Source organism: Perognathus longimembris, chromosome 4 (assembly GCF_023159225.1).
Source record: "Perognathus longimembris pacificus isolate PPM17 chromosome 4, ASM2315922v1, whole genome shotgun sequence".
Taxonomy (NCBI): domain Eukaryota; kingdom Metazoa; phylum Chordata; class Mammalia; order Rodentia; family Heteromyidae; genus Perognathus; species Perognathus longimembris.
In genome coordinates, this window is record NC_063164.1 from 91,342,219 (window position 1) to 91,358,233 (window position 16,015).

The window sequence follows — 16,015 nt, forward strand, 5'->3', positions numbered from 1 at the left end:
GGACCATTGATAAACACTTTAGAAGACCTGCAGACTAAAGAATTGGGAGGAATAAGGAGCATAAAGAACTTGGGCACTGGTCAATAAATGTGCAGTTTATTAGCACTTTACTCTGCTTTTAGGAATGATTCTCACCATGATCCAATAATCAGTACCAGGAGTGATTATTACTAGAATATTTATCACCAAAACCTAGAAAGTTACATTAGAAAAAACTATAGAATTAAAACTTAATTCTAGAACAGATATGTCTTTGCAGAGTTTTCACAAAGTATGTTCAAAGCAAAATCACACACAATCATAGTAAAGGGGTTTGGTGATCAACTAAAGTGGGTGATGGTTTTGGTTGGTTTTGTTTTGTTTTTGCCAGTCCTGGGGCTTGGACTCAGGGCTTGAGCATTGTCCCTGGCTTCTTTTTGCTCAAGACTAGCACTCTACCTCTTGAGCCACAGAGCCACTTCCAACTTTTTCTGTTAAGATGGTGCTGAGGAATTGAACCCAGGGCTTCAGGCATGCTAGGCAAGCACTCTACCGCTAAGCCACATTCCCAGTCGGGAATTTTTTTAATGAACACATTTTTTTCCATGCCTGAGAGCTTTCAAGTCTTGTAATATATGCTATAAATATTTGCGAGACTTTGATCCTGAGTCTTCTTTTGTCAAGAGTACCTCTACATTCATTATAGACCAATTTAAGAAACTGAAAAATGCTATCTCAGTATTCTGTTTGGCAATAAGGAACCTAAATTCAGGAGTAAGCATAATTGGGGAAGGAGAGAAAGAAGCGACTGTGGAACAAAACACAAACGAGATTTCTACCACATATGTATTGTGTTTCTCTAAAAAGAAGGGAAAAAGTCAAGAATATGATAGAATATATTTGATTAGAACTGAGGCTCAGAAAATGTGTTATCACATTGGTAAATAAACTTTGAAATATATGGTATCAAACTGAAAAACTTAGTGCTATTTGAGACACAGATACATAAAAAAATCTCCCCAAATTCCTACCTAAAACATGCTTGCATAAGCAGATAATACAGTTTGTATGGATTTGTACCAACTATTTACTTACCTGGAAAACTGACAGGGCTGTCTTACAAGAAACTGTCAAGTAGATTAAAAACTGATATAAAGCATATAATTTATAAGCTTTTAGCCCATGAAACTAAAGTTCTGCTGACATCAAAGTGAAAATTTTTCTTTGAATGTATAACAAAATACATAATGTGAATAAGTTTTAAAAAAAACCCACAGGCATAAATTTTGCTCAAACTATTCTGACAAGAGTACTATTCATAATGAAGAGCACAACTTTCATGTTGGCCAAGTTGAATGACTAGACTTTGAAAAATTTTTCAGGATCTTAGAAAGGAGATACAATCAGATTGATACAATAGGAAAACCTATGATATTTCCCCCAAACATGTTTCGATTGTGTGCCAAAACTATATGCTTCTAGTAAAACAACCAGAAACAATTTGCAGTGTTTTGTGTCAGCCAGAAAATCCTCTTTGTTGGCTTTCAAAAAATGTAAATCACTTATTTTAAAAGGCTATTTTGGAGAGTGTTCATCAAAGATTAAGGGAAGGAAGGTAATAACCACATATGCTTCAACTGCATAGCAACTGTGTTCTCCCAGGGCCTCCACCTCAACACTAGTATCTTAAGGTAATTCGCCTGAGATGGGAAATTGTCTGAGATGGGAGTTACTTGTGTCCCATAGATGCATAAATAGTAATACTAAGTCCTTTACAGGAAGGGGGGTGCAGGGGGGACAAATAAGCTCTACGAGCTCCTAACTGAATAGAAGCATAGGGTCAAGAAAAATAAGTGAACACAATTATGATTTGAAAAACTAGAGAAACACATATTTACAAGACTGATGGAAGCCTGGTAAACAAAAGTAGCAAGCCAGGCACAGTGATAGCACCTATGGTCCCACCTATGGAGGAGGCTGAGACAGGAGGATCACTTGAGCCCATAATACAAGGTCACAATGGACAACAAAGTAATACTATTTCGTAAAGATTAGTATGAAGGGGAAAAGAAGAGAGGGGAGGGGAGAAGAGAGGGAGGCTGCACCTATGCTATATTAATAATCATTAGTGCCACCAGACAACCAGGACCAAGAAATGAACAGAAGACATGACTGAGAGTCCTAAGCAGAAAAAACTACCAGGAAGAAAACCAAAAGACAGTGAAGTAATATTCTAGGGGTATTTCTACAGTAAGCATCCTTTACCAAACCAACGTGAAAAGGTGAACAGTTCCAGTTGGTCAGAAAATGGGCTGCATTTCCTTATAACTTAAAGTTATACAAAGGTTATACAAATAAAGCCAACAGATAATCCTAACCAAGGTAGAAGAATTTAAGATGCCACAATCAGGCAAGCTTATTTACACATATTTGGTAAATATGGCTCGCTATCATTTTCTCTGCCTCACAGTGCTCACATGATGAGTGAAAGGTAACAGCAGTAATCAAGAAGAAAAACAATAAGAACTTAGGTTCATGAACAAGGTTACAGAAAACACTAAATACTGCTAAGGAAAGGTATACAAATTGTGTAAATTGGGAAGAAGTGTCTATACTGGAGTATCAGGCACCCTACCACTTAAGCCATGCTTCCAGTAAAGCTTTTTTTGTTGGTTAACTGAAGCCAGAGTCTTACAGGCTTGTCACTGGCTTCAAAGCTCCATCCTCAGATCTCAGGCTCCTGAGGAGTTAGAATTACAGGAATGAGACACAAGTGTCCAGCTCCAATGGGATCTTTTTCTTTTGGTCATTGGTGGGGTTTAAACTCAGGACCCTTAAACTCAAGGCAAGGTGCTCTCTCTGAGCTTTTTTTGCGCAAGATTCTACCACTCTGAGCCACTGCTCCACTTTCGTTTTTTTGAGGTGTTTTTTTTTTTGGGGGGGGGGGATGGTGGTGATTAATCAGAAATAAGAGTTTCACATTGCAGGCAACGCAGCAGAAGGTGTAACATTCTATTGGAGACACTGCTGCTGCCTGCTGCCACTACATCTCCCCTGCCCGTCCCAATTGGGTTAAGATCAAGGACGGCCTGACAGCCATCTGGAAGAATCTACATCTCCACCCTGAGCACTCCTACTATGGAACAAGCAGATGGGACTCCATCATACACAGCTGATTTCTGCCGGAAGGCCACTTTGGATCTGCTGAAACTAAGATTTTAGGGGAATGTTCTTTCTGTGGTAACCTTCCCACTACTCTGAGTTGACTGGACTTGACTCACTCTATTAAGAAAATTGGAAAGCATGTGTGGCAGGCTAGAGAGTCACTCCCAGACGATGCCTGGGGTAGAAGGTGTGTTCAAGTGTATCATAGTGTGTCCAGATGGATTAGGGTGTGACCTCAGAGAAAGGAAGGACATAACTGCCACCAGGTGTGCCAGATACCTAGGTAACTGGATGGAAACTTAAACAGGTAAAAACATCTGCAGCCCTCCTGGGGGGTGGACCTCACAGATAACCTGTTTCTTTCTGGGAGCAAGCTTAAGAGCAGCAGTCCTATTGGACTGGCTCTTGTCTCATCCTTGCTCTCCCCAGCAGCCTGTGGGTGGAGTCACTTTACAATCCAGGCAAGATTAAGCTCTCCAAAAGAAAAATCAATGATTTGATTTTTATGTACAAGAAAAAAAGGGGGGAATGTAATATGGAGGTCAGATCTGGCCAGCGCCATCATTGGCTGTGTCAGACTGACTCCATCTCAGATTAAAGAGAACAGAAGCTGACTCCATCTTCACTAAGATCTTCCCCACCCTATCCAGGGAAGTTCCCATTTGCTGTGATAAGATTGTGTAAACTGCTTGACCACCTGAGTAGTAAAACATTCAAGGTTAAACCTGTGCCCTGCCATGAGTAGGCATATCCGCCTACATCATATGAGCCCAGCCAAACCCATGCACCAAGTCTAACTAAAATGATAGGTTGGTTCAGACAGTTGCTATGAGGCAGATTGTAACCCCATTGGCCACCTGCATGTGACCTGGCATGCTCTGTAAGTGTTGTAACCTCATTGGCCACCTGTGTGTGGCAAGCTTGACCATGTGGTGCTTGCCTTTATAACCCGACCCCACGCGTGACCAGGGGCTCCCGGTCCCAGCTTCCGAGTCTGGGCTGCGGCCCTGGCCTGCCAGGCCTGCTTTTTACAGTTGCAGTTCCAGCTCCTGAGTCTGGGCAGTGACCCTGGCCGGTAAGTATAATTTTTACTTCCCCAATAAATCCATCTTTTTACTTGGGGAAAAAAAAAAGTTTCATAGACTTTCCTGCGAGGGGTGGCTTTGAAGCACAAAACCAGTGCCTGGCTTCCAATTGGATTTTGATAATTATCTCCATTTCTGTTAGAAGGCATACGTAGCTAAGAAAAATTCAACCAAGAGATGCTTATATATTAGTTTCCATCATACTAAAGATATAGTCCTAAATATCACTATCCGTTTAGTCCATATTAACTAAATAACTGAATAAACAAGTCAGAGTAAAAATCAAATCACAATGCATAAGAATTCCAAATAATTGGCAAAGAAAGAATGAAAATTTGGAGGCGGCAATATTTGTCTGAATAACTGATTGGATGGCAGACTTCTTAATATGTACCAAAGTCCTTGGAAAGGGGACTTTTTGAACTGAATTAGTAAAGTAATTAAAAGTACTATTTTGGAATAATTATGCACTGATGTCACACACACAAGCTTTATTATTAAAACAGGTAGGGGGAACCTTTCTTCTGACTACAGCCATTTGGGTATTGATAACATCATTTTAGGGGCATACAAAATTAGCCAGTACAGATGAGCCAAGGATAGCCATGACAGATGTGCTATCATATACCAAACAATTTTATGGGTCTTACATGGCCTGACAGGATGAGGAAAGTTTCTTATTCTAATGTAAAGATTTAGGGATTACTGAACAGTAACTCAGAAATTTAAGGGTCAAAACCTTGGATTACCTGGACTGACAAAAATGTTCCTCCTCACCTAAGTAAATGGCACTAAAATCCTACATCACACAGTACCTAAAAATGTGTGTGAAAATACTTGACAAAGACATGACAATTTTTTTTCAGTATCAGTCTTGGGACTTGAACTCGGAGCCCAGGCACTGTCCCTGAGCTTCCTTTGCTCAAGGCTAGCACTCTACCATTAGAGTGCTACTTCCAGCCTTTTCTGTTTATGTGGTACTGAGGAATCGAACCCAGGGCTTCAGGAGTGCTAGGCACTCTACCACTAATCCACATTCTCAGCCCGACATGAAATGTTTTAACTGAAACAAAAATTGAAAATAAATCTAAGCTTATATTTTAATTACTGAGCCTTATTATACTTCCATTATCATTGTCTCCCCTACAAATTACAAATTTTCACTATAATTTTTCTAGTTGTTGAGACACATTTCATGTGTACCAGCTGTTTTAACTCATGTACAGTTTTAAATTTGTGACTCAAGAATATTCTCACATTTTCTTTCAATTATTTTCTCAGAAGCATGACAAGTATACCTGAGAACTATAAAAGGCTACCTACAGTTTGTTTCATTGATCAATTCATGTATTTTAACAAACAATCAGCAATATTTCTAGCAAATTAATATACTCAAATCAACACCAACTCCTTTCTTAGGAGCTAGGAATGTGGCTTAGTGGCAGTGTTTACCTAGCACACATGAAGCCTGGGTTTAATTCCACAGTGCCACATAAATAGAAAAGGCCGGAAGTGGTGCTGTGGCTCACGTGGAAGCGTGCTAGTCTTGAGCAAAAGAAGCTCAGGGACAGTGCCAAGGCCCTGTGTTCAAGCCTCAGGAATGGCAAAAAAAAAGGACATGTTCCATTTTCTTAATTCGTAATAATCCTAGCTCAATCTGTATGAATGGAACATTCTCAGATTCAAGATATTCTGATTTTGCAATGATCACAGTGGCTGGTACACTTAAAATACTAATAATGTGCAACAGAATCATCCCCATATTGCATATGACTGTAAGACTTTATTTTTGTGGCTTTCTTAAATTTTTAGTTCTTTTGGTTGTGTTACTCAAAGAATAAACTCAACTAAAACAAAACCAAATAACCAGGAGCCAGTGGTCCATGCCTATAATTCTACCTACTCAAGCAGGTTGAGATGAGGAGTGGTTCAAAGCCACTCTCCAATTAACCACTGAAAAGTTGAAAGTAGAGCTACAGCTCAAATGGTAGACCAAAACAGCTCAAGGAACAGCATTCAGGCCTGAGTTCAAGTCCTAGGACCAACACCCCCCACTGCCCATGCAGCTCACTCCACCAAAAGAAGATGGAATGTAACTCCCCATCTGTCAAAGGGGGTGGGGGGACTATATATCATTACTCTTTTAAAAAAAAAACAGTATCAAGAGGAAGAAAAATTACCATTACAGCAGACCTTCTGGACAAACACTGCCTCAAGCAGTTGATCAAGATCAAGTCACTTATGATCAAACAGCACTGCTGTGATCTTTCTCCCCAAAATCCATGGCATCAAGTCTGATCTTGAGAAAATTATCAAATACATCTCTGCTAAGGAACACTTCACAAATATAAAGCCTCATAAATTCACTAGCTGCAAAAAGAAAGTGGAACAAAATTCTGACTATTCTAAAGTGGGGTTGGGAAAGGATGTTGAATACAGAATCTTTTATTTGGCCAAGGCCTTATTATACATGTAGACATGAAATAAAACTACATAAGAAATTTATGGGCTAGGGAAATGGCCTAGTGGCAAAAGTGCTTGCTTCGTATACATGAAGCCCTGGGTTCAATTCCCCAGCACCACATATACAGAAAATGTCCAGAAGTGGAGCTGTGGCTCAAGTGGCAGAGAGCTAGCCTTGAGCAAAAATAAGTCAGGGACAGTACTCAGTCCATGAGTCCAAGCCCCAGGACTGGCCAAAAAGAAAAAGAAATTTAAAATTCTTTGCTCATAAATTGCATTAAAAATTCTACCTGTTCTATCAATAAGGAAAAAAAGTATACCTTATTAAGGAAATACTAACCCAGTCACTCAGATTAAACTTTATCATAAGCATTAAATTATCAGTGTTTCCTTTGGAAGTATTATAAATTGCCATCTTCTTGTTCCTTATTAAATGAATATGTAATAAAAGCCTAGAGAACAAAGAATGGAACTATAGATATTTTACTAAATACCAAATTTATGGGCTGTGCATGTAGCTCTGTGAGCAGAGCACTTACCTAGTGAAGCCTACTAGGAAACTGATTTCCAGCAATGCAAAAACATTATTTTTCTCTGCCTGCCTCTTTGAGAAGTATCAAAAACTGTTAAGAGTTTTCATTCCTACGTATAAACTAGTTTCCCTTCCATAAAGAAATAACTCCTAGGTGTGGTGAACACTTAATAATCCTAACACTTGAAAGGCTAATCTGGGAAAATCAAGTTTGAAGCCAGTCTAGTCTACACAGCAAGAGGGGGAAAAAAGAAGGTTGGGGGAACTAGGGTATACAGCTCAAGTGGTAGAGCACACGCCTAGCAAGCACAGGGCCCTCAGATCAAGTCTCAAGACCAACAAAAACAGAACTGTGGGAGAAACAGCCAAAAGATTAGGTTTCCTCAAGAGGACAATATCAAATCAGTCACATGTGAAATTAAAAAAGGATGTTTGGGCTGGGAATATGGCTTAGCAGTAGAGTGCTTGCCTTACAAGCCCTGAGTTCAATTTTTCAGCACCACACAAACAGAAAGGGTCAGAAGTGGCACTGCAGCTCAAGTCAGTCCTGAGCAAAAAGAAGCCAGTGCTCCAGCCTTGAATCCAAGCCCCGGGACTGCCCCCCCCCAGAAAAAGATATGTTTAATATACATCCATATGCTACAGCTCTTGGTAATAAAAGATTCTGAGTATACCATATCTGTTTAAACCTCAGATTTACTTACTAGTTATGTCCTCGTGCAATTTTTTTTTAAATCCTTGATAATCCTTTGTGTGGAGATCACTATTCAAATATTGGATTATTTCAAAAATTAAATAAACTATGTGGTACTTAGCATCATGCCTTGCCTATGTTTCCAACACTCAATGAGTGAGATATTCATTTTGACCCAATCGTTTCCTTGGAAAAGCTCAAAATGGGATACCTATTCCATACAGACCTATTACCTAGCAATAAGAGTGTGGAAAATAGTAAACACTGAACTTGAGAGCACTTCCCCAAAGTAAAGATGATAAATCTCAGTTTTTAAATGATCCCTTAAAACGGTCCTTTTATCTTATTCCCAGCACTCCAACATGTACAACGCCCTGAGTTTGACACCCATGTGAAAAAAGGTTAGATAATGTGTTTACAACTATAAATTCCAAGGAACTAAAATTTCTTCTTCAATACAAAGAATATATCAATCATTCCTTTCTGTTTACAGAATAAATTTCCAATCATTCTCTATACATTTTCTCTATTTTTAAAGAATACTAAAACATTTTAGAGGGTAGGTGGAAGAAACACACAAAAAAAAGGTATTATCTTTAAAGTATTTGTAAAGTTTCTTGTTTTAACTGCTACCTTACCTCCAGATCCTCCAATGCCAGGGATCACCTTACATTTCATTATGTCAGGTAAAGGTCTTGCCTAATACATGAAAGCACCCCACGTTCAATCCTTAGCATATATTAAAATTTTATTTCTTAAGTAGGGAAACTAGAAGGAAGGAAGTGAGGGAAACCTTCACAAGCGAACAACTGTGAAAGGAGTCTCTGTGCCAAGTGACGACACAAGTCCTTACTGAATTTACTTTCAACAGTTTGCAGAAGACATACCAAGTTCCTAAGGAGTGACAGATACACACTGACCACAAATGTTAGAAATTGTTGGAAAGTTTGTCCTCAGACTGATGATTAAGCTACATCAAAGAAAAATTAACCCCCAAATATATATCACTATTGGACCTCAAAAAGGCTCTAAATACAGTGACAGGGCTGTGTTAAGGGTTGATTCAGCAGCTCAGAGAGTAACTAACAGAACTCTTCATGGGGAACCTTGTCCAGATGGTACCTCCTAATCCCCAATATAACACAACAGCTTTCCTCAGCTATAGCTAGACAAATGCTTTCAAAACTAAGCAAAAACTAAGCAAGAGTAACTTGGAAAAAGCCTTACAGCAATAAAGAAGCATGAACCAGGGAATAGAACATCATGACCCTGTGAAATAGAAAAATGAAAGGGAAGAGGAGAAAAAGAATAAAGGGGAGGGGAAGAGAAGAGGGAACAAGGAAAGAAAGAGAATGTCAGTCTACCTGAGACTGAAAACAAAATTAAGCAATTCACTTCAGAACACAATACACTTACTTTGGCAATTAGGGCAGCTTCCCACAGTCAAGACTGTCCTTTCCCTTCTACCCCCCCCCCCCACATGCATACACAAAAGTAAGTCTTTTAGATGAGTGGACTTAACTGCAAAAGAAATGTCAAGAAGCTAACTAACAAATTATACTAACCTACCATTCAAATAACCAAAGATAACTGGAGATTTCAGACATACAAGCAGGAGTTGGTGGCTTGCTCACAGCTGTAATCCTTGCTACTCAGGAGGCTGAGATCTGACAGCCTGGGCAGGAATGTCCGTGAGAATCTTATCTCCAATTAACCACCAGATATGGTTCTAAGTGGTAGAGTGATAGCCTTGAGCTGAAAAGCTCAGGGACTGTACCCAAGCCCAGAGTTCAGGACCCAGGACTGACCAAAAAGAAAAAGAAAATAGGGCTGGGAATATGGCCTAGTGGCAAGAGTGCTTGCCTTGTATACATGAAGAACCAGGTTCGATTCCACAGCACCACATATATAGAAAACAGCCAGAAGTGGCACTGTGGCTCAAGTGGCAGAGTGCTAGCCTTAAGTAAAACGAAGCCAGGGACAGTGCCCAGGGCCTGAGGGATGGCAAAAAAAAAAAAAAAAAAAAAAAAAAGAAAGAAAAAAAGAAAATAAATATAGGACTAGTTCTATTTTCATTGGTGTAGCAGCCTGCCCAGCTTAAAGAAATCTTGACAGAAAGAAGGGGGGGGGGGGGAGAAAAAACAAACCAAAAAAAAAAAAAAAAAAAAAAAAACAACCAGAACCAGCCACTATCCATAATAAAATGTCTAGGGCAAGAGCTGGGAATGTGGCTCACTGGTAGAATGCTTATTTAGCAAGCATGAATCCCTGGGTTTGATTCCTCAGTACCACATAAGCAGAAAAGGCCAGAAGTGGTGCTGTGTCTCAAACGGCAGAGTGCTCGCCTTGAGCAAAAGAAGCTCAGGGACAGTGCCCACCCCCAGCCCCATGACTGGGGGGGGGAGTCTAACCAGAGCTAAAGTCTCATGCCAGTAATCCAAGCTACTTAGGAGGTAAAGACCATGAACCTCAAAGTTCAAAGCTAGCTTAGAGTAAATTTTTATGGCCCCCATCTCAACCAGTAGCTTGGTATACTGGCATGATCCTATCATCCAAGCTACAAAGAAGAATCATGGTTCCTGGCCGGCCAGGACAAAAAAACTTCAAAGGATCTCATCTAAACAGAAAAGGCTGGGCATGGTCCCAGCTGTGGCATGTAAACAGAAGGGCTGTGGTCCAGGCCAACCTAGGCAAAAAGCCTATTTTTAGACAGGATTCTATCTAAAAAAACAGCCAGAGCAATAAGGACTGGAGGTGTGACTCAAGGGGCAGAGCACCTGCTTAGCGAGTGTGAATCCCTGATTTCAAGCCTCAAGAAAAAGAAAAGAAAAATGGCAGGACTAGAAAAATACTAGAGGGACTGGGAATGTGGCCTAGTGGTAGAGTGCTTGCCTAGCATACATGAAACCCTGGGTTCGATTCCTCAGTACCACATACACAGAAAAAGCTGGAAGTGTTGCTGTGGCTCCTAGCCTTGAGCAAAAGAGGCTCGGGGACAGTGCCCAGTCCCTGAGTTCAAGCCCCAGGACTGGTAAAAAAAGGAAAAGGAAAATACTAAGCGTTGCTGGAATTAAACTATGTGATTTATGAAACAAAAATTTCATCAGAATGCTAAGTAAGACTGGTAAGTAAGACTGGCTGGGAACATGGCCTCGTGGAAAGAGTGTTTGTTTCATATACATGAAGCCCTGGGTTCGATTCCCCAGCACCACATATATAGAAAATGGCCAGGAGTGGCACTGTGGCTCAAGTGGCAGAGTGCTAGCCTTGAACAAAAAGAAGCCAGGGACAGTGCTCATACCCTGAGTCCAAGGCCCAGGACTGGCCAAAAAAAAGATTGAAGACTAAAATAGTAGTTAGAAGATAAATCTCTCTCCTAATACTTAGAAGGACAAAAGGCATAAAATATGAAAGAAAAAGTAGCACAAGATAGCCATTGCCAAAATATCCAATACTTATCAGTTAAGAATTCCAGAAGGTTAAGTAGAATGGGAAACGGCAAAGAACAAATATCCTTAGAATGACAGATGACAGGGTTGGGAATATGACCTAGTGGCAAGAAGAGTGCTTGCCTCATATACATGAAGCCCTGGGTTCGATTCCCAAGTACCACCTATATAAAAAATGGCCAGAAGTGGTGTTGTGGCTCAAGTGGCAGAGTGCTAGCCTTGAACAAAAAGAAGCCAGGGAAAGTGCTCAGGCTCTGAGTCCAAGGCCCAGGAATGGAAAAAAAAAAAAGAAGAATGACAGAGGACATCAAAAATTAAAGAATTCTAAGAAAGACGCTCAGACTGTTTTAACTAAACTTATAGTTAAAAAAATAGAAATTCACAGAAAAAGGATAAATAATGTTCAGAGGAAAATCAGAAGTAGAATGGCATCAGATTTCCAATGTAAAGGACTTCAATACAAAAACTCACAAACCAGACAAACCATGAGACAAATGTAATGACAAACTGAAGACCTCTAAAAAATAAGGATTTTGAGGGGCTGGGGATATGGCCTAGTGGCAAGAGTGCTTGTCTCATATACATGAGGCCCTAGGTTCAATTCCCCAGTACCACATATGCAGAAAATGGCCAGAAGTGGCGCTGTGGCTCAAGTGGCAGAGTACTAGCCTTCAGCAAAAAGAAGCCAGGGACAGTGCTCAGGCCCTGAGTCCAAGCCCCAGGACTGGCCAAAAAAAAAAAAAAAAAAAAAAAACAAGGATTTTGAAACTTACCTTCCAAGTACTGTTTTTGAGAGGGGGGAAAAAACTGAATTTTATTAAACTTAAAAGAAATTGTGGACTTACGAGGATACCACATCAAAAATCAGTAAACTGCAATCACAGCCACAGGAAAAAAGCTAGTTAAAATTAGAGAAGGCAGAAAATTTGTTGAAATATGCTATCGAAGACAAAAATATTTTCCTTAAACTGCAATATTAGCTGAAATTTTTACAAAAGAAAAATTTTAGTATCATTAAGAAAAATGGACAAGCAATTCAGTTTTTAGAAAAACAGAATGCTAAATAGTAGCATGGTATTCAACAGCAGATAAGGTGAGATTTAGGGAAATCTTAACTTGATCTTTCTATTTTTCAAGCAGAACAACTTCCACAGTATTTCCTCTTCAGACCCCAATCACACTGTCTTTGTGACCAATAACTATTCATACCAAAAACTGTCTTCTGATTTTCATGGCTTAGAATTTCTAAATAGAAAAAAAAACAAAACAGAAAATTGAAGAAATAAAAATGGTTTAAAATCACTAACAATGGCCAGGAACCAGTGGCTTAAGCCTGTAATCCTAGCTACTCAGGAGGCTGAGATCTGAGGTTCACAGTTCAAAGTCAGGCAGGGCAAGAAAGTCCACGAGACTTATCTCCAATTAACTACCAAAAAAAGCCAAAGTGGAGCTGTGGCTCAAGTGGTATAGCACTAGCCTTGAGCAAAAAAGCTAACTGACAGTGCCTAGCCCTGAGTTCAAACACCAGGACTAGCACACACAAAAAAAAGAAAATCACTGACAATGTAAAGGAAATAAAAGGTAGGAAAGTAGAAAAAAAAGTGTGAGATATATTTTTTTCTGGTACTTAATGATTAGAGAAAATAGTTTCAAGTTGGTAGTCTAAAGCACTTAGTTCAAGAATGTTTCAAGCTATAAAGAAACCACTAAAATAAGTACATTTTATCATTATAACAAAACCAGGAGGTAGAGGTAAGACCACTGAATTCCTCATATTTCAGGACTGAAAGAAAACACATTCCATGGCACGTAGATTCAAAGACAGAAAAGAGTATTATTTAAAATTATGACATGGGGCTGGGGATATGGCCTAGTGGCAAGAGTGCTTGCCTCGTATACACGAGGCCCTGGGTTCGATTCCCCAGCACCACATATACAGAAAATGGCCAGAAGTGGCGCTGTGGCTCAAGTGGCAGAGTGCTAGCCTTGAGCAAGAAGAAGCCAGGGACAGTGCTCAGGCCCTGAGTCCAAGCCCCAGGACTGGCAGGAAAAAAAAAAAAATTATGACAAAAAATTTTAAAAACCAGTTTCTAAAGAATTGTCTCTGGGGAAAGATAAAGGATTGAAAGGTTTTCATATTTCAAAATTCATTGTCCTATGATAGCAAAGAAAGAATTTTACTTATGGATACCATTTCATAATTTTTAATAAGGTTAAAAACTTAAATAGTGGAGATTTTCCAGAACTGTAACTACTTTAAACTCTATCTTCAATGACATCTGGAAGAGTAAGGGCAGGGGCTGGGGATATGGCCTAGTGGCAAGAGTGCTCGCCTCCTATACATGAAGCCCTGGATTCGATCCCCAGCACCACATATATAGAAAATGGCCAGAAGTGGCGCTGTGGCTCAAGTGGCAGAGTGCTAGCCTTGAGCAAAAGGAAGCCAGGGAAGTGCTCAGGCCCTGAGTTCAAGGCCCAGGACTGGCAAAAAAAAAAAAAGCCTGGAAGAGTAGGGGCAATACCAGAGTATGGCTCAAGCAGAACACCTGCCTAGGAGGTAGAAAGACCAGAGCCACCAAAAGAAGAAAAAAAATAAAGTATGGGTTGGGGATGTGGCTTGGTGGCAGGGTGCTTGCCTACCATGCATGAAGCCCTGGGTTTGATTCCTTAGTACCACATTAATAGAAAATGCCAGAAGTAGCTCAAGTGGTGGAGTGCTAGCCTAGAGCAAAGCAGCTCAGGGGCAGTGCCCAGGCCCCAAGTTCAAGCCCCAGGACTGGCATCATCATCATCATCATCATCATCATCATCGTTTAATAGTTTACATCCTTTGATCCACTGATTTACTGGCAGGAGTTCATCCTAAAGGAAAATGCATACAAGGAGACACAAAGATAAAGGGACAAAGAAGCTATAGTGCAAAACTTTGTCCTAACGAAACCCTCTTGCAAATCCTATCAATGAGGAATGGTTAAGTTGTGGAAGCTATGTACTATGGAATGTTACAGAGAAAGTTGTAACATTACAGAAAAATAATAAAGCATGTATGTAGTAAGGAAAACAAATGTGTATTAGCCCCTTCCTGAGATTTTTCTAATTGGATATGTAGATGAGCTCTGGAAAGATACACATGAAACCATTAAGAGTAGTGAACTTAGAAAAAGAGATTGGCTTTTTAATTCTAATTGTTTAAACTTTACAATGAATGTTTATTACCTTTGCAAAAGGTGGAAATCCTTAAGAAAAACACCTCCTCCATCCAGCACACTGTTTCCTTACCTTTCCACCCTTGCATTTCCCCAATACAGAGCTCAGCCTTCCAGGGAACACAGTGTGAATCAACCTTACAACAATTTCCAATTCTTACTTCCACTGGAGTCACAGAATAGAGAATATACTTGTTGCCTGGAATGACTGTTGAGAACAAAATGCACCTCAGTGTTTCTTGTCTTCAGCATGGTTGATGGAAAATGGTAGTTCTAGTGAAGCTGGTTGTGAAAGTGAAGAACTCAAAGGGCCAGAAATGTTACACAACCTGCCTTCCCACCTTCCCAGTCATAGGCCAAGACAAGGAGAAAGGTCTAAGTAGACTCCTGTTAACCAAGTAGTGGGAACACATCTTTACAATCCATACTGAAAAAACATGTTGATGGCGTGGTTATTGTGTTCTATAGAACACATCAATGTATATGTACAAACAAACTGCATTATTTTGGTGAGGCAAGAACAAAGAATTCTATACTGTGCTAATTCATTAATGCTTCCTGTCCAGAGAGAAAATACTGGTTAAGATGGTATGTACAAGCAGAACTGCCCTTCTACTCTAGAAAATCTGTGATGTTAGGATGTGCAGACCACAGAGGCACCAGTTTGTGGTCTCATCTTCTCATCTTCAGTTGGCCACTGAAAGTAAATCAAAAGCACTGTGGCAGAATGAAGGACTCTTGTCTTCACTGTGCTTAAAAAATAACTTTTCAGGTGTGCTGAGAATATGGCCTAGTGGCAAGAGTGTTTGCCTCGTATACATGAAGCCCTAGGTTTGATTCCCCAGCACCACATATATAGAAAATTGCCAGAAGTGGCGCTGTGGCTCAAGTGGCAGAGTGAGCAAAGAGGCCAGGGACAGTGCTCAGACCCTGAGTCCAAGCCCCAGGACTGGCAAAAAATAAACAACCAAAAAAATAACTTTTCAGACTGCATGCAGCGGTTCACACTTATAATCCCAATTACTCAGAAAACAGATCAAGATTGCAGTTCAAGGCCAGAAGGCACCAAAAAAAAAAAAAAAAAAAAGTAAAAGATTCCATCTCAACCAATAAAAAGCTGGGCAACGATAATACTCCTGTCATCCATGTAATATAGGAGGTATCAATAGAAGAATCTTGCTCTGGGCCAGCGTAAAAGCCAGACCTGTCTGAGAAATGACCAAAGTATTTATTGTCTAAGGAATAGGAGTCACTGGACACATGAACACAATATATTCTCCAGCTCAGAAAGAGAAGAGGCACCAATAACCACTGCCATTTTGAGTCTTCACCTTAAAGGAAATGTTTCTTTTTATTTATTTCTCACTACTATAATCCTGTTATATTACAAGCAATCTTTGAGAAAATACTTTTAAAAAATAAGAAAGGCTGGGGGTGTGACT

General features: G+C 39.9%; 1 protein-coding gene across 5 annotated transcripts in view; it reads right to left on the minus strand.

The window, feature by feature from the left end:
• Wdr33 (WD repeat domain 33) overlaps positions 1–16,015 on the minus strand; it is a 111,776-nt gene that overhangs the window by 34,938 nt on the left and 60,823 nt on the right. The window contains exon 9 of one of the 5 annotated variants that reach the window (XM_048345663.1): positions 14,067–15,270. The exons of the other annotated variants lie outside the window; for them this stretch is intronic. Within the exon in view, the coding sequence (XP_048201620.1) occupies positions 15,260–15,270 (11 nt within the window). The 3' untranslated portion in view covers positions 14,067–15,259. Of the gene's footprint in view, positions 1–14,066; positions 15,271–16,015 lie in introns of those variants that run through there. 5 annotated transcript variants of the gene reach the window in all.